This window comes from Pongo abelii, chromosome 21 (genome assembly GCF_028885655.2).
Source record: "Pongo abelii isolate AG06213 chromosome 21, NHGRI_mPonAbe1-v2.0_pri, whole genome shotgun sequence".
Taxonomy (NCBI): domain Eukaryota; kingdom Metazoa; phylum Chordata; class Mammalia; order Primates; family Hominidae; genus Pongo; species Pongo abelii.
This window is the reverse complement of record NC_072006.2, coordinates 32701760-32722329: the sequence shown is the minus strand read 5'-3', so window position 1 is coordinate 32722329 and position 20570 is coordinate 32701760. Positions and strand designations below refer to the sequence as shown.

Sequence of the window (20570 nt, the reverse complement as noted above, 5' to 3'; positions counted from 1 at the left end):
AAGTCAGCATTTCATGTGGACTACTGAGGGAGGCTCTGGGGCAAGCTTTCAAGAGGAGGAAACATTTTCCATTTTACTATTTATTATAATTTGTATGTGTAAAACAATAGCAAGTCCCTCATGCCCATGACATCCCAGATGTTATGGCTTAGCCTGAAGCCAAGTAAAAGAATAAATTGATGTAAAGTTATATGAAGAAAAATAGTAATTAGTGGTGACTGTGGCAGCCATTGTCACAGGAGCATGCTCATGATGGGCACCTGGACAAGCTGACCTAAGTGGTCCTCAAGGCAGTTCCCCATCCTCACCGCTCCCCTGCATCCCTGCAGCAGCCTCTCACTTGTCCCCTACACTGCACCCTCCTTTCCCCCATAGCATCTTTAAGCCCTGCGTGGCTTCAAAACTTTCTAGTGGCTTTAGTCATGTTTCCCAAACCATGACCCTCAACAAAAGTGCTCCATAGTCAGGCAAGCAGGGTGTGTTAGTTGGCCAGGCGTAGTGGTTGGCACCTGTAATTCCAGCACTTTGGGAGGCCAAGATGGGAGAAAGCTGGAGCCCAGAAGTTCAAGTCCAGCCTCATCTCTACAAAAAGTAAACAAAATTATCCAGGCATGGTGGTGCATGCCTGTAGTCTCAGCTAGTCAGGAGGCTGAGGTGGGAGGATTGCTTGAGTCCCAGAGGTGGAGGCTACAGTGAGCTGAGATCACACCACTGCACTCCAGCCTGGACAACAGAGCAAGACCCTGTCTTTAAAAAAAGAAAAAAAGTTACTCCAAGCTGAGTATGGTGGCTCACACCTGTAATCCCAGCTCTTTGGGAGGCTGAGGCAGGAGGATCGCTTAAGTCTAGGAATTCAAGGTTGCAGTGAGCTGTGATCATGCCACTGCACTCCAGCCCGGATGACAGAGCAAAACCCTGTCTTAAAAAAAATTATTCCAGGTTTGGCATGGTGGCTCATGCCTGTAATCACAGCACTTTGGGAGGCCAAGGCAGAAGGATCATTTAGCCGAGTGTGGAGGCATGCACCTGTAGTCACACCTACTTGGAGGACTGAGGGAGCGGGATCATTTGAGCCAGTAGGTCGAAGCTGCAGTGAGCTGTGATTGCAGCCTGCACTCCAGCCTGCGTGACAGAGTGAGATCCTGCCTTGAAGAAAAAAAGGCGGGGCAGGTCTTGAGCCCAAGTCTTCAAATTTGTATCTAAAAAAAAACTGACTCCAAAACTTAGCAACTTAAAACAACAAACATTTATTATCTCACACAATTTCTGAGGTCAGAAATAAGGGAGCAGACTAGCCTGGTGGTTCTGGATCAGGGCCTCTCATGAGGCTGCAGCAAGATGAGAGCTGGGGCCGCAGTCGTCTGAAGGATTGACTGAGGCGGGTGGATCTGCTTCCAAGGTCGCTCATGCTGGCAAGTCAGGGCTGGCTGTCGGCAGGAGGCCTCAGTTCTTCTCCCTGTGGACCTCTCCATAGGGCTACTTGAGTGTCATCAAGACATGGCAGCTGGCTTCCCCCTGAATCACTAATCCAAAAGAGGGAACAAGTCAGAAGCTGCAGTGCTTTTATGGTCTAACCTTGGAAGTTGTATGCTATTACTCCTGCCATAGTCTATTGACCTCACAAGCCAATCCCAACACAATACAAGATGGGGCTAACTAAGGGCATGAATCCCAGGCGGTGGGGCTCACTGGGAACCATCTTGTAGGCTGGCTCCCACACATGCAGAGCACCAGCCCTAGCCAACTCAAGCAGGGTACATTCCTGGAGGGTGTCCTAGGGCCCCCCAAATACACCCATGTCTGTGGCCACAGCACCCTTTTCTCAAGGGAGGCTCTGGAGCCATGAGAGATCTAAGGAACACACTTTGGAAGGCTGTGGCTCAGAGAAGAGAATCTAACCCCTTCCCCTGGTGTCTGTGTCCTTCCATGATCTGGCACGAACTTCCAGTACAAACTTTCCTCCTTTCACTTCACTGTTTGACACTTGCGGTACAGCAGCAGCCTCTACACATCCAGCCATTCCTTGTGCTGTTTATTCTGCCCTTTTCCTTGTTCATCTGTTGAGCTCCTGTTTATTCCTCAAGGACTTAGGGAAAAGCCACCATTCCATGAAGCCTTCCCTTCATCTCCCATAAAAAGAATTAATATTTTCTTCCTTTGCTTCTCGAGTTTTTTTGCATGGACATCTTTCGGGGGGCACCTGCCCCTTTGTCTGATGTTATACCTCTCTCTCTATCCCCTCTTCCAGGCATTTGCTCCCAGCCCCAGTTGTTGCCATGTGTCCAGTGCTTGGTGTATCATTGGGATGCAGGGGTTATTTGGGGAAGAGGGAATGCCTTCCTCCTGCTCTCACTCTGGCCTTGCTTCTGGGCATGATTTCTGATGAGCCAGGAGAGATCCCTTAGCAAGGCCAGAAGAGAAGTTCCTCCTGCCCAAGGGAGCCTGTGGTTGTCTCTCCCAAAGCCTGGAGACAGGTTCCTCTACACTTTGGGGGTGCTCCCCACCTTCAGCCAGGGCCCAGGCCAGGCAGACTAGTGGTCCTGAGCCAGGTTGATGCCTCCAAGGGTCTGATGGACATCGTCATTCCCCAGGCAACACCACAGGCTCATGACAGCCTCAGCCTGGGCTGGGGTTTAGTGGGATATTTGTTCTAGGGCCCCCCAGGTCTCCTTGAAGCCCTAAAGGGCAGTCACAAGAGCCTCTGGTCAGAAAGACGGATTGGTTCATACTTTTGATTTTTGAGACTGGCCTTGCAAAATGTGCTGCCCAGGGAAAAGCCTGGGAGGGAGACTGACAGGGCCTCCTCCTTTGCAGTCACCACTGTGCCTCTTGTTTTCCAGGGGGCAGGCTGGGGTGCCCTCAGTGCTGAGAGACCTCTATCTGGAAGTGAGATGGCCCTGGTCAGGCTGGAAAGGGCCTGTCTAGTTGGATTTTTTGCCCAAACTCTTGGCATCTTGGAGCCATGTCCTGGCCAGCGTGCCTGCCTGGCCCGAGGCGCTGGAGTCTTTCTCACTGGGGGGCTTTCCAGTGGTTTTCCAGCTCTTTTCCTCCCACAGTGGCGTGGGTCTGGCACGAGCACATTTTGAGAAGCAGCCTCCCTCCAACCTCAGGAAATCCAACTTCTTCCACTTCGTGCTGGCCATGTACGACCGGCAGGGGCAGCCCGTGGAGGTGGAGCGCACAGCCTTCATCGACTTCGTGGAAAAGGACCGAGTGAGAGGCTCGTGGGCTTGGCTGGGACTGGCCCCGGGAGGGAACCCCCAACCACACACACACACACACACACACACACACACACACAAACACACACACTGGGGCAGATGAATGGATGGATGCTGGCTGAGTGGCTGGAAGGGTGGGAAAGAAGTTGGGGTTAGGAGAAGGGGTGGGTGAGGGAGGCTGAAGGATCCCTGAGCACCCCATCATCCTCCCATCTTGTCCCTGCAGGAGCCCGGGGCGGAAAAGACTAACAATGGGATCCATTACCGCCTCCGGCTGGTGTATAACAATGGTGAGTGGAGGCCCCTGCCTTACCCAGCCCTGCCCCTGAAGTCTGGACACTGCAGCATCATGCGACACCTAATGCCCCACATGCCAGGGCTGGGGAGGGTGTGATGTGGTCTGGTCGTTGAGGCTGCACATGCTCCCCCGGCAGCAAGCCCTCTCCATCTTCCCATCCTAGGACTTCGGACGGAGCAAGACCTCTACGTGCGTCTCATCGACTCCATGTCCAAGCAGGTGAGTCAGCGCAGGGGGTGCTGAGGTCTATCCCACTGTCTTCCCGGACCCTGCCTCCCCCTGGTCTGAGTGAGCCTCCTTGTTCCTGCCCTCATCTCCCTATGCCCTCAGTCCCCATCAGCCTAGCTCCCCCAGTTCCTGCCCCAACCTATGCCGGAGGGTGTGTGGCTCTTGCCCTCTGTTCTAGAAAAGACAATATTTGTACAAAACCCTGGCTTGGGTCATGTTTCCTAGCAGCCCAGCCTTAGATGGGAACTCAGGTGCAGGTAGTTTATTTGGGGAGATGGGAGGGGCTCCTAGGAGCAGGGGAGGGAGGCAAGCTGGACAGAAAACTGCACAGGGAGCTCTGGAGAAGGGATGGCACCAGACGTGTCCCCCATCGAAGCAAGTACCAGGATTTTGTACCCCGTATCAATTAGTCTTTGGCCGGGAACCACTCCTAAGGGTAGCGTGTAACCTCCCAGACATTTTCAGACCAGGCAGTTCCTATCCACTGAGAGCAGTTCTCAGGAGAAAGCCCTCTGCAGCCGACATCAGCCACAGCCATGGGAAGGTGCATGTTTCCAGTAAAGGGGATGTGGGCGCAGCCCTGGGAATTTCCACTGCAGACCCTCAGCACCTTGGTGATGTGACGGTTATGGGAAGGAGGCTCAGAGGCCAGCATAAGGAGCTGGAGGAAACTGAAACCTGAACAGGCCCTGATGGATTCTGCCAACACAGGGCCCCAAATCTCAGGGCTTTTCAGAGAAGCTGTGCATGCTGGCAAGGAGGGGGCTGAGTCTCAAATGGGCCAGATTAGTGGGCTAGGAATGCAAGCTGGAGATCTGGGCTTCCTACACAGGCAGGGTCTTTTGGCAGCCTCCACCCAATCCCAGGGCAGAGGGAAGAATGGTTTGTTTCTAGAATACCCATGGCCACTGGGCTGGGGGAGGCAGGCCAGGCAGTGCCGAGTGGAACTGTCAAGGGGATGGGTGTGGAAGGGGTTCGAGAAAGTCCACAGAAAGAGGGATCCCACAAATGGGGGAAGGCACAGAGGGTTATAAACTGGGAAGGCAGATTTGCAGTTAGGAAGCTCACTTCTTGCTTCTGGGCAGAGGGAGGCTGGAAGACTGGTGAGGAGGTGATGCAGCAGTCCCAGGGGAAGACCAAGCCTGGGCTGGGGATGGTATGGGGGAAGAGGCGATAGGTATCTAGCGGGAAGAGGCAGCTGTGCAGCCCTCGGAGCTAACTGGACTGGCAGGGATAGCTGAGAAGGACAACACTCAACAGAAGCAGAGGTCTGCCAGGACATGGCGGATGTACACAGGAGGATGCTGGGGGAGGGGAGGGGCCTGGTGCTGGGTGGGCACAGGAGTATGTCTACCCCACCAGCCACCTGACCTTTGTCCTGGCACCCTGAGGAACCCCCTGCCCCAAGCAGAGCCAGCTCTGGAAAGAGCCACCTACAGACAGACAGAATCTGCAGACTTCATACCATTCTTGCCAGCCGGTGGTGGTCTGGTTTGGGAGGAGGGGTTATCCTCCGCCTGGGCAGCCCAGAGCGAGGCAGAGGGTGTGCTCTTCCCTGGGGCAGGGTCTCCCTGGGCCTAGGCTTGGGAGATGCCAGGTCTGTCTGTGCTGCCACCTGCACTTTGGAGGGGCCTCCTTCCCCTCCAGCCTGTGCACCTCCCTCTCCCCAGGCCATCATCTATGAGGGGCAGGACAAGAACCCCGAAATGTGCCGAGTGCTGCTCACCCATGAGATCATGTGCAGGTGAGATGGCCATGTCACTCACACCTCGACCCTCTGCCAAGGCGTTGCCGAGGACTCCACCCAGGCCCTGCCCCCTCGCTGCCCTTGCCCCTGGCTGCTCTCTGCTGCTGCTCCCTGGAGAAGCCTGGTGGCAGGTGATGAAGGGAGGGGTGAGGCCCCTGGGCACAGCACTGGCTGAGGAGAGGGTCCTTGAGGCCCCATTAGCCTGGCCTGTTTATGTGGCTTCTCTGAGTGTTTTTGTAAGAGAGGCCTCCTGCCGCCACTGGGAAGCTTAGCTAATAAAGCTCAGGGGAGGGCTGCTGGGGTTGCGGGAACAGGGCCTGGGAAGGCCTCTGGGATTAGCTCAGAAGCTAATCTTTGAGGAAATTTTGAATCCTAGGGCAGCTCTCTGGCGGGGCAGGGTGGGAGTGAGGGGATGCACAGCCCTTGGCTCCCTTTTCCCCATTATCCCAGAGCTTGGCATTTCTAGTAAGGTCTCCCCAGGAGATGCCAGTCATACAGGGTCCTCGGAGGCAGTTCCTGATGCACGGAAAAGAGAACAGGGTTCTGAAATCTGTGGTTGGTAGCCAGGTGCCTGTAATCCCAGCTACTTGGAAGGCTGAGGCAGGAGGATCGCATGAGCCCAGGAGTTCAAGGCTGCAATGAGCTATGATTGCACCACTGCATTCTAGCCTGGGTGACAGATCCAGACCCTGTCTCTAAAAAAATAAATAAAGTAAAATAAATTTCAAATAAATAAATCTGTGGTTGGAACTGTGGCTACCCTTGGAAAGGGGAGTGACAAGGAAGAGACATGACCGGCATCTGGGCTGCTGGCCACGCAGCACTTCTTGGTGTGGATGCTGCTTTCACGGGCAGATTCACTTTGTGGCCATCCATTGGCCAGGCACAATGGCTCACGCCTGTAATCCCAGCACTTTGGGAAGCCGAGGCGAGCGGATCACTTGAGGCCAGGAGTTCAAAAGCAGCCTGGCCAACATGGTGAAACCCCATCTCTACCAAAATTACAAAAATTAGCCAGGCGTGGTGGTGCACACCTGTAATCCCAGCTATGTTGGGAGGCTGAGGCACAAGAATTGCCTGAACTCAGGAAGCAGAGGTTGCAGTGAGCCAAGATCACATCACTGTACTCCAGCCTGAGCGACAGAATGAGACTCTGTCTCAAAAAAAAGAAAAAAAGATTCACTTTGTGGTCATTCATGAGCTCACCGTTTGAGCTCCTGTCTCTGCGTAGACTGTGCTTCCATAGAGAGAGACCCTGTAGGTGACCTGCAGCCTGCCCTTTCCTGGGTCCTCCAGGAACGAGGTGCCTTTGGGGCAGGGGTCTCTGGCCAGCCTCATCCCCAGGCTAGGCTCTCAGGGTCCCTGTGGAGGAGCCCACAGCCTTTCTCCCACAAGGGCCTGGGAGTCAGCCCCTCCCACCCAGGGATTCCACACCCAGAGACAGGACATCAGCACCCTCAGCTCAGGGCGCCCCCCACAACTCACACACTGTCATGGCCCCCTCCTTCCTTGGCTTCCGCCTTCCCTCCTTCCTCATCTTTCCTTCAGCCGGTGCTGTGACCGGAAGAGCTGTGGCAACCGGAATGAGACGCCCTCAGACCCCGTCATCATTGACAGGTACAGGCTCAGGGAGGGGGCCTGGAAGCTCAGAGGAGAGTGGGGGAGGGGCGGCTGTTTTCAACCGCAGAGCACCAAGGCTCAAGGGAGGAGCGGAGCAGCCCCCTGGGGCACCAGGTTGGGTGGCTCTGAGCAGAGAGGGAAACTGCCAGGCACCAGGGAGCCTCCAGCCATGGCCCGAGTGAGGCCCCAGGTGGCCAACTTTCTGGAGCTGCTTTCCCCGACTCCCTGAGAGAAGGAGCCAGGGAGGGCAGGGAGGTTGAGAGGGGGGTGGGAAGGGAGGGGAGGAACCAGCACTCAGGAACTGCCCAGGTGGAGTGGCCGGTGTGGTCATGTCAGCAAAAGCCAGGTTCAGGTTCCTGGTTCATCCCTGTGCTGTCTGATTTGACTTCTCTGAATGTTGGTTTCCTTCACTGGAAAAGTGGGGAAAGAGCTGGCAAGTTGCGGTCATAGAATTGTCGAGGTGATGCATGTGCAAGTGCATTTGCACACCATGATTTCTATTTCTTTATTTTCTTTTTTGTGTGTTTGTTTTGTTTTGTCGCCCAGACTAAAGTGCAGTGGTGTGGTCATGGCTCACTGCAGCCTCAATCTCCGAGGTTCCAGTGATCCTCCCACCTCAGCCTCCCAGGTAATTGGGACTACAAGCACACGCCTCCACACCTGGCTAATTTTTTGTAGAGACCAGGTTTTGCCATATTGCCCAGGCTGGTCTTGAACTCCTGGGCTCAAGCAATCCACCCACCTCGACTTTCCAAAGTGCTGGGATTACAAACATGAGCCACTGTGCCTGGCCTACTTCTTTTTGAAGAGGAAATGCATAATAAATAAGGTGCGAAATTCAAATGGTACAAAACAGTAAATAATGAAAAGTAAGTCTTCCTCCACCCCTATGTAGAGCATACTGTACATGTTATTTTTTTAGTAACAATATATTTTAGATATTTCATATAGGAACATAAACCATATCTTATTCTCCTTTTAATAGAAAAAGCATTCATAGGTGCAAAAATTCAAGAAGTTTAAAAGGGTTTGCAGCAAACTGTCTCCCATCTCTGTCTCCCACCCATCCATTCCCCACCAAATAAGCTACCACTCTTAGCAGTTTCTATTGTATCCTTCCTGAGACACTCTGTGCATATATAACAAAATAATTATATGTTCTTTTTGTACCCTTTCCTTTTGTTTTTATAAAAATGGTGACAGTGGCTGGGTGCCGTGGCCCATGCCTGTAATCCCAACACTTTGGAAGGCTGAGGCAGGGGGATTGCTTGAGCCTGTGAGTTTGAGACCAGCCTGGCCAACAGGGTAAAATCCCGTCTCAACAAAAAATACACACACAAAAATTAGCTGGGCATGGTGGTGTACATCTGTGGTCCCAGCTACTCAGGAGGCCGAGGTGGGAGGCTCACCTGAGCCCAGGAGGTCTAGACTGCAGTGAGCTGTGATTGTGCCACTGCACTCCAGTCTGGGCAACAGGGTGAGACCCTGTCTAAAATAATAATAATAATAATAATTTAATTTAATTAAAATTAAAGTGGTGGCAGGAAGCACAACTTTCAGCACCTTTCTTTTTCCTTGAAAAATTTAGATCTGGGAGTTTACGTCAGGACACAAGAAGTCTCCTTATTCTTTTTTGCCATGCAAAATATTTCATTCTATGGGTATGCCATAATTTATTTAAATAGTCGGCTATTGCTGGACATTTTTGTTGTTTTCATCCCTTTTCAGGGATTTAAAAATGCTGCCGTGAATTACTTTGTCCATGTGTCATTTCACACTTGTGTAAATTTATATGAAGGCTATTACTAAGTAGAATTGCTGGGACAAAGAATATGTGCATTTGTAGTTTTGATAGTTACTGCCAATTCGACCTCTGTAGGGGTTATACCAACAGCATTGAAACCAGCAATTTTGAGAATGCCTATTCCTTACACTCTGGCCAATTAAGTATTTTTGTTTATTTGTTCAATCAACAATTCTTGAGCATCTACTCTGTGCCAAGATCTTTTCTATATGCTGTGGATTAAGCAATGACCAAAACAGACAAAAAGCCTTGTGTTCACGGGCTTACAATCTGGTAGGGGAAATAGACATTAACAAACTAAATGAAAAAAATGCATAGCATGTTAGATGGTGATAACAGCTAAGAAAAATAAAGCCATTGAGGAAGATCTGGGAGTGCCTAGGAAGGGAGGTTGGAAGCTTTAGGGTATTTAAGGTCTCACTGAAAAGATGACATTTGAGCCAAGACCTCAAGGAAGTAAGAGAGTGAGCGATGTATTTATGTATCTGGGGGAAGAATGTTCTCGGCAAGAGTGTGCCTGCTGTGTTTAAGGGACAACAAGGAGGCCCACGTGGCTGGAGCAAGGAAGGTAGTAGGAGGAAATGATGTCAGGAATAATGAAAGGGGCAGAGGAAGGCATGACCATGCAGGGTCTTATAGGCTGCATGTAGGCCACACTTGTGGGTCATCGTAAGGGCTTTGGCATGACATGGGAGCCATAAGACCTGCCTTATATTTTAGCAAGATCGCTCTAGCTGCCATGTTGACAATGACCTGTGCGAGGCAGGGAGATGAGTTAGGAAGCCAGTACAATAGCCCAAGTGAAGGATGGTGGAAGCTGAGACTAGGGTTGCTATAGGGGAGTTTGTAAGAAGCGGCTGCATTCTGTGTACATTTCATTTCATAGGCAGGACTGACAGGATTTGTTATGGAAGGAGAGAGAGAGAGAGTCGAAGATTCAAAGATGTCTCCAAGGTTTCTGACCTGATCAACTTAGAAGGATGGAGTTTCCTGAGAAGGGAGTGATTTGGGGAAGAGCAGGTTTTGGAGGAGAAAGATCTGGAGTTTGGTTTGAGCATGTTGTGTTTATGATGCTCACTAAACATCCAAGTGAGTAGCTGAAAAAGCCACTGAAAACATGAGGATGGGACTCAAGAGAAAGGTTCAGGCTGCAGATGTAAATTTGAATGAATGAAATCATTGAGGGGATGAGTGTTGATAGCAAACAGAAGAGGCCTAAGAACTGAATCCTGGGGTATCTAGTATTTAGAGGTCATGGAGATGTGGAACCTGCAAAAGAGAATGAGAAGTGACCAGTGAGGTAAGAGGGAAGTCAGGGGAGTGTCATGTCCTGGAGCCAAGATAAGAAAATGTTCCAAGAAGGAGGCATCTGTGTCCGGTGCTGCTCATGGATATGATAACAAAGACTAGGGACTGACCATTAGATTTAGCAATGAGGAGGATACTGGTGACTGTCACAGGAGCCATTTCAGTGGAGAGGAGAGGCAGAAGCCTGATAGGATTGTGTCTGAGAGAGAACAGGAGGAGAGAGATTGGAGACAATGAGTAGAGGGACTCCTTTGAGTTTTGCTCTAAAGAGATCAAAGGAATCAGATGATGTCTGGAGCACTGTGTAGGGCCAAGAAAAAATATAGCTTGCTCATATGCTGATGAGAAACAGCCAGGAGGGAAGGGAAAAATGAGGATGCAAGAGAGAGGGGAGAATTGCTGAAGCAATATCCTTCAGGTGGCAAAAGGGATGGGACCTAGTGCACAGGTAGAGAGGCTCGTTTTAGCTGGGAGCATAGACAGTTCATCCATGGAAAAGCAGGGAAGACAGAGACATAGACACAGAAGTGGATAAATGGCTATATCCAAGTGGGACCTTGGATGTTGTCTTCTGATTGCTTTGTTTTCTCTGTGAACTGAGAACCAAAGTCAACAGTTGAAGATAAGGATAGAGAGGGAGACACTAGAGGGCGTGATATAGTTATCCAAGAGAGTGAGTGAACCAGGGGGATGAATGTCATGTGATTGACAAGTGGCACTGAGGGTATCCTGGACGTTTATGATCATAAATTTGGTGATAACTTTCTCCAGCCATGTTGAGCTGCACAGGTGCAGGTGCAGAACAGGTGAGTGGTTGCATAAAACCAGAGTTAGGGGTTTGTCAGTTGAGTAGAAGGAAACATGAGAGGGCCAGAGAGTGAAATGTATGTGCAAGGGGATATTTATTTTTTAAAAATGGAAGGATTTAAGCTGGGTAAAGAGAGGAGTATGATGAGAGTGTGGACATGGATTCTGATGGGGCCAAAGAATTGTTGGAGTTGAGATATGAGACAGGGGTTGACCTGGATGTTAGGTGGATGGAGAATGGGTTGCCTGCAGATGTGATTAAGGGTTGAATTGGTAATGCGTGGCCAGGGAAGGTGGAGACAAGATCATTGGAGAAAAGATGCTCACAGAATGGAGAAGAGAGTGCATTGGAATAATTATCTGTCTATACTGACATTGAAATAACCAAGAATTATGACAGGGACAAATGTTCAAGGGTGTATATAATGATCCAGGAGTAAAGCTTCATGGAGTGAAGGTAAGTGATCTTGGGGAAGATAAATGGCAGCAACAAGCAGTGGTTACCATAACTATTTTTTCTCATATTTCTCCATCATGTAAGCAAACAGCAGTATCCCAGTGATTTCCGTTTCTCTTACTCTGAGTGAGGTTGAGCCCACCAGGGCTATTTAAAGGCTATTTGTGTTTCCTTTACTGTGAACTGTCTGTTCATATCCTGTGCTTATTTTTCTTTTCTCCTTCCTTCCTTCCTTCCTTCCTTCTTTCCTTCCATCCTTCCTTCCTTCCTTCTCTCTTTCTCTTTCTTTCTTTCTCTCTCTTTCTTTCTTTTCTTTCTTTCTTCTTTTTTGACAGGGTCTTGCTCTGTTGCCCAGGCTGGAGTGCAGTGGCGCAATCATAGCTCACTGCAGCTCGACCTCCTGGGCTCAAGCCATCCACTCACCTTAGCCTCTGAAGTAGCTGGGACCATAGGCTCGCGCCAACAAGCCCAGCTAACTTGTGTATTTTTTGTACAGATGGGGTTTTGCCATGTTACCCAGGCTGGTCCCGAACTCCTGGGCTCCAGCAATTCTTCTGCCTTGGCCTCCCAAAGTGCTGGGATTACAGGCATGAGCCACAACACCCCACCATGTGCTTATTTGTATGTAAATTATTGACTTTTTAAAGAACTGATTTGTAGGAGTGTGTATTAGTGAAATTATCTCTTTGTGATGAGTTGTCCATATTTTTTCAAGTCATTTAACTTTGCCTATGGTGAAATTTGCCCAGTTTCTAAATCTTTTACATACTCTGGGTTTTCATTATATTTAGAAAGGCCTTTATCACTCCAATATTATTTTAAATGTATCCTGTGGTTGCTTCCAGTATTTAGATGGTTTCATTGTTTACATTTAAATGTTTGATTCATTTGAAAAATATTTTGTTATTATATCCTATATGATATATGCAAAAGAAAAATAAAATAAAAATTATAAGGTATAATAACCAATGTACACCTGTGAACCTACCAACAAACTTAAAATTAGAACATGAGAAATACCACTGAAGCCAGCTGCCCCCAGTCTCATACCACTGCCTAACCCTCTCCTACAGGTAAACCAAGTTTTGTGTTTATCATGACCTTGCTGTTAAAAAAAAAATTCATCACAGATTGCAGAATCCTAAAAAAAGTGTGTAGGTGTAGTTTAACTTTATAAAAAAAAATGATATCATGTTGCGGCAACCTTCTGCAATGCTCTTTGTAAATTCAGCATATTTCTAAGATGTATCTGTCTTGCTGTGTTTAGCTGTAGTTTGTCGTATTTAGTTTTTGCTATTATAAGCAAAGCTGCTATGAGCATTCTTGTTTGTGTCTCTTAATTTGAGTAAGTACAAGAGTTTGTTTAGGATATAAACTAGGTCAGGAATTGTCAGGTCATGGGATAGGCACATGATCATCTTAACAAGTTAATGTCAACTGTTTTCCAAGGTGGTTTGACTAAGTAACACTCCCACCCACAATACTGAGTTTCTGTTGCTCCACATCCTCACCAACACTTAGTAATGTCACACTTCTTATCGTTTGCCAATCTAGTGGGTGTACAGGGAATTTTGTCATGGTCTCAATTTGCATTTTCCAGATTACTATTGAAGTTGAACATCTTTTAATGTGTTTGCTTATTTATTTATTTATTTATTTATTTATTTATTTATTTTTGAGACACAGTTGCATTCCGTCACCCAGGCTGGAGTGCAGTGGTGCAATCTCGGCTCACTGCAACCTCAGCCTCCCTGGTTCAAGTGATTCTTGTGCCTCAGCCTTCAGAGTAGCTGGGATTACAGGCGTGCGCCATCACACCCTGTTAATTTTTGTATTTTTAGCAGAGATGGGATTTCGCCATGTTGGCCAGGCTGGTCTCGAACTCCTGACCTCAAGTGGTCTGCCTGCCTTGGCATCCCAAAGTGCTGAGATTACAGGTGTGAGATACTGCACCTGGGTTTTTGTTTGTTTGTTTGTTTTTTGAGACAGGGTCTCATTCTGTCATCCAGACTGGAGAGCAATGATATGATTATGGTTCACTGCAGCCTCTACTCCTGGGCTCAAGCAATCCTCCCACCTCAGCCTCCTGAGTAGCTGGGACTAGGGATGTGTGCCAAATGCCTGGTTTATTTATTTATTTTTTTTTTAGAGACAAGATCTCACTGTGTTGTCCAGGCTGGTCTCAATCTCCTCAGCTCAAGCGATACTCCTGCCTTGGCCTCTCAAAGTGCTGGGATTACAGGCTTGAGCCATTGTGCCTGGCCTGCCTTAGTGATTCTTCATAAATCCTAGATACTGATCCTTTCTCAGAGTAGTACATTGCAAGTTTTTTTTAATTTCTTTTTTTGACAGAATCTCACTCTGTTGCCCAGGCTGGAGTGCAGCAGCACAATTATAGCTCACTGCACCCTCTAACTCCTCCAACTCCTGGGCTCAAGCAACCCTCCCATCTCAGCCTCCCAAGGAGCTAGGAGTACAGGTGTATGCCACTGCACCTGTCTAATTTTTAAAAATATTTGGTAGAGACAGTGTCTCACTATGTTGCCCAGGCTGGTCTTGAACTCCTGGGCTCAAGCAATCCTCCTGCCTTGGCCTCCCAAAGTGCTGGGATTACAGGTATGAGCCACTGTGCCTAGCCACAAATATCTTTTTTTTTTTTTTTTTTTTGAGACACAGTCTCACTCTGGCTGGAGGAGCGCAGTGGCACGATCTCAGCTCACTGCAACCTCCGCCTCCTGGGTTTAAGCGATTCTCCTGCCTCAGCCTCCTGATTAGCTGACACCTGGCCTATTTTTGTATTTTTTTTGTAGACATGGGGTTTCACCATGTTGGCCAGGCTGGTCTGGAACTCCTGACCTCAGGTGATCCACCCACCTCAGCCTCCCAAAGTGCTGGGGTTACAGGCATGAGCCACCGCACCCGGCCTTACTCTGTATTTTACTTTAAAAATCTTGCCAGGCACGATAGCTCATGCCTGTAGTCCCAGTTACTCAGAGGTTGAGGTGGGAGGATTGCTTGAGCCTGGAAGATTGAGGGTGCAGTGAGCCATAATCCCATCACTGCACTCCAGCTGGGGAACAGAGTAAGACCCTGTCTCAAAAAAAAAAAAAAAAAAAAAAAAAAAAAAAAATTCTTGCCAGGTGCGGTAGCTCGTGCCTGTAATCCCAGCACCTTGGGAGGCCGAGGCGGGGCGGATCACCTGAGGTCGGGAGTTCGAGACTAGGCTGACCAACACAGAGAAACCCCGTCTCTACTAAAAATACAAACAATCAGCCGGGTGTGGTGGTGCATGCCTGTAATCACAGCTACTCAGGAGGCTGAGGCAGGAGAATCGCTTGAACTCAGGAGGCGCAGGTTGTGGTGAGCCGAAATTGTGCCATTGCACTCCAGCCTGGGCAACAAGAGTGAAACTCCATCTCAAAAAAAAAAAAGTTCTTTTTCTCGGCTGAAGTCATGAAGATATTCTTCTATATTTTCTTCCAAAGGTTTCACAGTTTTCCCTTTCACATTTAAGTTTGTCATCCCTATGGAACTAATTAGGGGTATGGTGTGAATTAAGGAATCAACGTAATTATTTTTTACTTAGGAACTACCAATTATTCCAATACCATTTATTAAATAGCTCATCCTTTCCCACTGAGTTGTAGTACCAGCTATGTCCTATAACAAGTTTTCTGCTATTTGTGGGTCTGTTCCTAGACTCTCTATTTTATTCCTTTGATCTATTTGATAGCTCCTATGTAATCATCACTTTTTAAAATCACTATATCTTTATAATACCAATGCAAGGACAAGTGTATAGGGCAAGTCTCCCACCTTCCCTGAACATTCTTCAGTTGAATATTGGATATTTTGGACTTTTGTGTTTCCATGTAAACACCACACTCCTCTTAGAGTTTTAAGTAATATTACAATGAACCTATATGTCAATTTGAAGAAGAATTTGTCTTTATGCTGCTGAGTCTTCTGATCTATGAATATGGCTTATCTCACCATTTTTGTAGATCTTCTTTAATGCTTTTCAATATGGTTTTATAATTTTTTCAATAAAGGCCACAAATACTCATTATTTTCACTAATTCATTTATTCAATAAATATTTATTGAGCATCTACTATGTACCAGGCAGTAGGTAAATAGTACACTTACCAGGTTCTAGGCTTTAGGAATACAAGAGTAAACAAAAAAGGCAAAAAAAACCTGTTCTCCTGGAGACAGAATATATAGGGATGGGGAATAAATAATTATTATAAGTCTTTAGAAGGTAATAAATGAAAAAATAGAGAAAAATAAAACAAATTGGGATTGTGGTAATGTACAGTTTTAAATGAGGTGGTCAATTAGGCCAAATTGAGAAAGTGGAGTTACAGGAAATACTGAAGAGATGAAGAAATGAGCTATTTAGTTGTATGGGTAGCTTGTTTCCAGGTACTATTTGTATTTTGTTGCTATTGTAAATGGCATCTTTTTTTATGTTTTCTAATTCTTTGTTTATATTATAAAGAAATGCAATTATTTTTGCATTGATCTTTGTCTTTAGATTTGCCTTGTTTTTATTTTTTTATGTAGACAGCCATCTTATACAAACAAATACTGTTTTGTTTTATCTATCCAGTCCTTATATATTTTATTTCTTTTTCTTGCTTTATTGCACTGGCTAGGACCTCAGTTACAGCTTTGAATATAAGTAGTGGTAGTGGGCATTCTTTTTTTTTTTTTTTTTTTGAGACAGGGTCTTGCTCTGTCACTCAGGCTGGAGTGCAGTGGCATGATTGCAGCTCACTGCAACCTCTGCCTCCTGGGTTCAAGTGATTCTCCTGCCTCAGCCTCCTGAGTAGCTGGGATTACAGACGCGTGCCACCACGCCTGGCTAATTTTTGTATTTTTAGTAGAGACGGAGTTTCACCATGTTGGTCAGTCTGGTCTCAAACTCCTGACCTTGTGATCCACCCACCTCAACCTCCCAAAGTGCTGGGATTACAGGCATGAGCCACCACACCTGGCTGGTTAATGTTAAGCCAGTTCTACATTTCCCAGATAAACCCCACTTAATAAGGATGTATTATCTTTTTAAATATACTGTTCGATTCTACTTTACATTTTGTTTAGAATTTTTGCATCTATGTTCATAATGGATATTTTTCTGTAGTTTTCTTGTAATTTCTTTGGTTTTGGGATTGGGGTAATGCTGGCCTCATTTGAATTGATTGGGAAGCATTTCCTTCTCTTCAAATTTTTTTGAAGAGCTTGTGTGGAATCAGTATAATTTCTTCTTTAAGTGTTTGGTGGAATTCACCATAAAGCCATCTGGGGCTGGAGTTTTCTTTGTTGGAAGGATTTTAACTGTACTCTCAATTTCTCTAATAGATATAGAAGGTTATTCATTTCTTTCTGAGTGAGGTTTGGTAATTTATGTCTTTCAAAGAATTTGTTAATTTCTTATGAACTGTTGAATCTGTTGGCATAAAATGTTTATAATATTCTCTTATCATCCATTTAGTATTTCTAGAACCTATAGTGATGTCACCTCTCTCATTCCTGATACTGGCAAATTGTGTCTTCTCTTTTTCCTCATCAGTCTGGCTACAGGTTTATCCATTTTATTGATCTTCTAAACAAACCAGCTTTTGGTTTCATTGATTTTCTCTATCATTTTTCTGTTTTTTGTTTCGTTGATTTCCACTTTGGTATTTATTTCCTTTCTTCTGCTTACTTTTGGTTAATTCCTTCTCCTTCTGGTGTCTTAAGGTGGAAGCCAAGTTATTGGCTTAAAATCTTTCATTTTTGTCTTAAAGTAGACTTTTAGAGACATACATTTCTCCTCAAGTACTGCTTTAGGAGGATACCCAAAATTCTGATATGTTTTCATTTTTATTCAGTTTAGAATGCTTTCAAATTTCCCTTTTGAGGTCTTTTTTGACCCATGTGTTACTTAATTTCCAAAAACTTGGGGGGATTCTCCTAGATCTTTTTATTATTAATTTATTTTATTTACTTATTTATTTTGAGACTGAGTCTTGCTCTGTCACCCAGGCTGGAGTGCAATGGCATTATGATGGCTCACTGCAGCCTCAACCTCCTGGGCTCAAGCGCTCCCTCTGCCTCAGCCTCCTAAGTAGCTGGGACTACAGGTGCGTGCCACCATACCCAGCTAATTTTTGTATTTTTTTTGTATTTGTTTGTTTGTTTGTTTTGAGACGGAGTCTTGCTCTATCGCCCAGGGTGGAGTGCAGTGGCGCAATCTCGGCTCACTGCAACCTCCGCCTCCCAGGCTCAAGCTATTCTCCTGCCTCAGCCTCCTGAGTAGCTGGGACTAAAAGTGCCCACCACCACGCCCAGCTAATTTTTGTATTTTTGGTAGAGACGGGGTTTCACCATATTGGCCAGGCTGGTCTCAAACTCCCAACCTCAAGTAATCCAGGCCTTGGCCTCCCAAAGTGCTGGGATTACAGGCATGAACCACCATGCCTGGCCTTTTGTTTTTTTTGTAGAGATGAGGTCTCACCATGCTTTCCATGCTGGTCTCGAACTACAGGGCTCAAGCAATCTGCCCACCTCAGCCTCCCAAAGTACTGGGATTAAAGGCGTGAGTCACCATGCACAGCCCTTCATTATTAATTTCTAATTTAATTGCATTGTTTGTCAGACAACATGTACTTTGTGTGACTTGAATCCTTTTGAATTTATTGAAACTTGCTTTATGGCATAGAATATGGCCCACATTGGTAAATATTTTGTCTGCGCTTGTGAAGAATTAATCCCATTATTAATTCTTAATCCCATTAATAATTAATCCCATTATTCTGTTGTTATTGGGTGAAATGTTCTATAAATATCAAACAGGTCAAGTTAATTGATAATATTGTTCAAGTGTTGTTTTAGCTGATTTTCTTCCTATTTATTCTATTATTGAAAGAAGGGTATTAAAATCACGGACCATTATTGTACATTTGTCTATTTCTCCTTGAGGTTCTATCAATTTTCCTTCATATAATTTGAAAATTTATTGTTAGGTACATGGATGTCTAGAATTATTATGTCTTCTTGTTTAATTGACTTCTTTATCATAAAATTCACAAAATCTACTTTGATAATATATAGTCACACTAGCTCACTGCAACCTCCGCCTCCCAGGTTCAAGCAATTTTCCTGCCTCAGCCTCCCAAGTAGCTGGGATTACAGGCACCCACTATCACGCCCAGCTGAATTTTTGTATTTTTGGTAAAGACGGGGTTTCACTATGTTGGCCAGGCTGGTCTCCAACTCCTGACCTCATGATCCCCCTGCCTTGGCCTCCCAAAGTGCTGGGATTGCAGGCGTGAGCCACCGCCCCCGGCCCATTCTTCTTTTCTTTATCTTTTGCTTTGTTTTTTTCCCCCTTTCTTTAGATGACTTGGGTTTTTTCAGATTATCTTATTTTTGTCTCCTGTGTTGGATTCTTAGCAAAACTCTATATTTTGTTATTTCAATTGTTTATTTAGAACTTACTGTATATATCCTAAACCTATTGCAATCTACCTTCAATTATACCACTTCTTGTATTGTATGCTATTACTGTCAGAGACTTTATTTTTACGTGTTATAAAATCCACAATACATTGTTATTATTTTGCTTTGTCAATTGCTTTTAATAAGATTTAAATAATATTTAAAATATTTTATCTATTTATCCATGTAGTTACCATTTCCTTTCTGTTGATCCAGATTTCCATCTGGTACCAATTTTTTTAGGCCTGAAGGGCATCCTTAAATATTTCTTGTATTGTTTGTGAAAGCTATTTTGCTGGGTATAGAATTATAGGTGATAGTTGGGTTTCTTTTTTATTGGTTTTTAAGATGTTGCTCCACTGTCTTCTCTCCTGCGTTTCTGATAAGAAATCTGATGTTTATCCTTATCTTTGTTCCTCTGCACATAACATGTCTTTCATTTCTAGCTGCTTTTAAGACATTCTTGGCCGAGCGCGGTGGCTCACGCCTGTAATCCCAGCACTTTGGGAGGCCGAGGCGGGCGGATCACGAGGTCAGGAGATCGAGACGGTCCTGGCTAACACAGTGAAACCCCGTCTCTACTAAAAATACAAAAAATTAGCTGGGCGTGGTGGCAGGCGCCTGTAGTCCCAGCTACTCGGGAGGCTGAGGCAGGAGAATGGCGTGAACCCGGGAGGCGGAGCTTGCAGTGAGCCAAGATAGCGCCACTGCACTCCAGCCTGGGTGACTGTGCGAGACTCCGTCTCAAAAAAAAAAAAAAAAAAGATATTCTTATAATTCATTTTGAGCAACTTGATTATGATGTACATTGATGGAGTTTTCTTCATGTTTCTTGTGCTTAGGGTACATTGATCTTTTTGTATCTGGGAGTTTACAGTTTTCATTCAATTTGGAAAGTTTTTGACCATGATTTATTCAGTTATTTTTTTCTGCCCATCTTCTTTGGGGACTCCAATTACTCACATATTGGAACTTCTTGAAGTTTTTGTGCAGCTCACTGATTCTCTTCTTTTTTTTTTTTTTTTTTTTGGATTTTTTTTCCTCTGTGTTCGTTTTGAATAGTTTTAACTATTATGCCTTCAAGTTCACTAATCTTTTTTTCTGCCAGTTTTCATCTGCCATTAATCCCATTCCATGCAATTTTAAAAATCTCAGACATTGTAGTTTTTAATCTCTACAAGTTTGATTTGATTTGTATCTTTTTTATATCTTCCATGTCTCTAAGTTTCTTTTTTTTTAGATGGAGTCTCGCTCTGTCACCCAGGCTGGAGTGCAGTGGCATGATCTCGGCTCACTGCAACTTCCACCTCCTGGGTTCAAGTGATTCTCCTGCCTCAGCCTCCCGAGTAGCTGGGTTTACAGGCAAGTGCCACCACGCCCAGCTAATTTTCGTATTTTTAGTAGAGACGGGGTTTCACCATGTTGGCCAGGCTGGTCTCAAAATCCTGACCTCAGGTGACCCGCCTGCCTCAGCCTGCCAAAGTGCTGGAATTACAGGTGTGAGCCACTGCACCTGGCCCCATGTCTCTAACTTTCTGAACATATAAAACACAGTTATAATAACTCTTCTATTTTTCTGCTGATTCTAACATC

At 46.0% G+C, this 20570-nt stretch overlaps 1 protein-coding gene across 4 annotated transcripts in view; it reads left to right on the top strand.

The window, feature by feature from the left end:
* EBF4 (EBF family member 4) overlaps window positions 1–20570 on the top strand; it is a 67979-nt gene that overhangs the window by 9821 nt on the left and 37588 nt on the right. For 2 of the 4 annotated variants that reach the window (XR_008517090.2, XM_024239143.3), the window contains exons 3-7: window positions 3057–3213; window positions 3448–3511; window positions 3683–3738; window positions 5418–5491; window positions 7043–7111. Coding sequence is in view for 3 of the 4 variants with exons in the window: in XM_024239143.3 (XP_024094911.2) it covers window positions 3057–3213; window positions 3448–3511; window positions 3683–3738; window positions 5418–5491; window positions 7043–7111 (420 nt within the window). In the remaining variant the exon portion in view is untranslated. The remainder of the gene's footprint in view (window positions 1–3056; window positions 3214–3447; window positions 3512–3682; window positions 3739–5417; window positions 5492–7042; window positions 7112–20570) is intronic. The other 2 variants (XM_063720601.1, XM_024239144.2) reach the window with 1 other exon arrangement.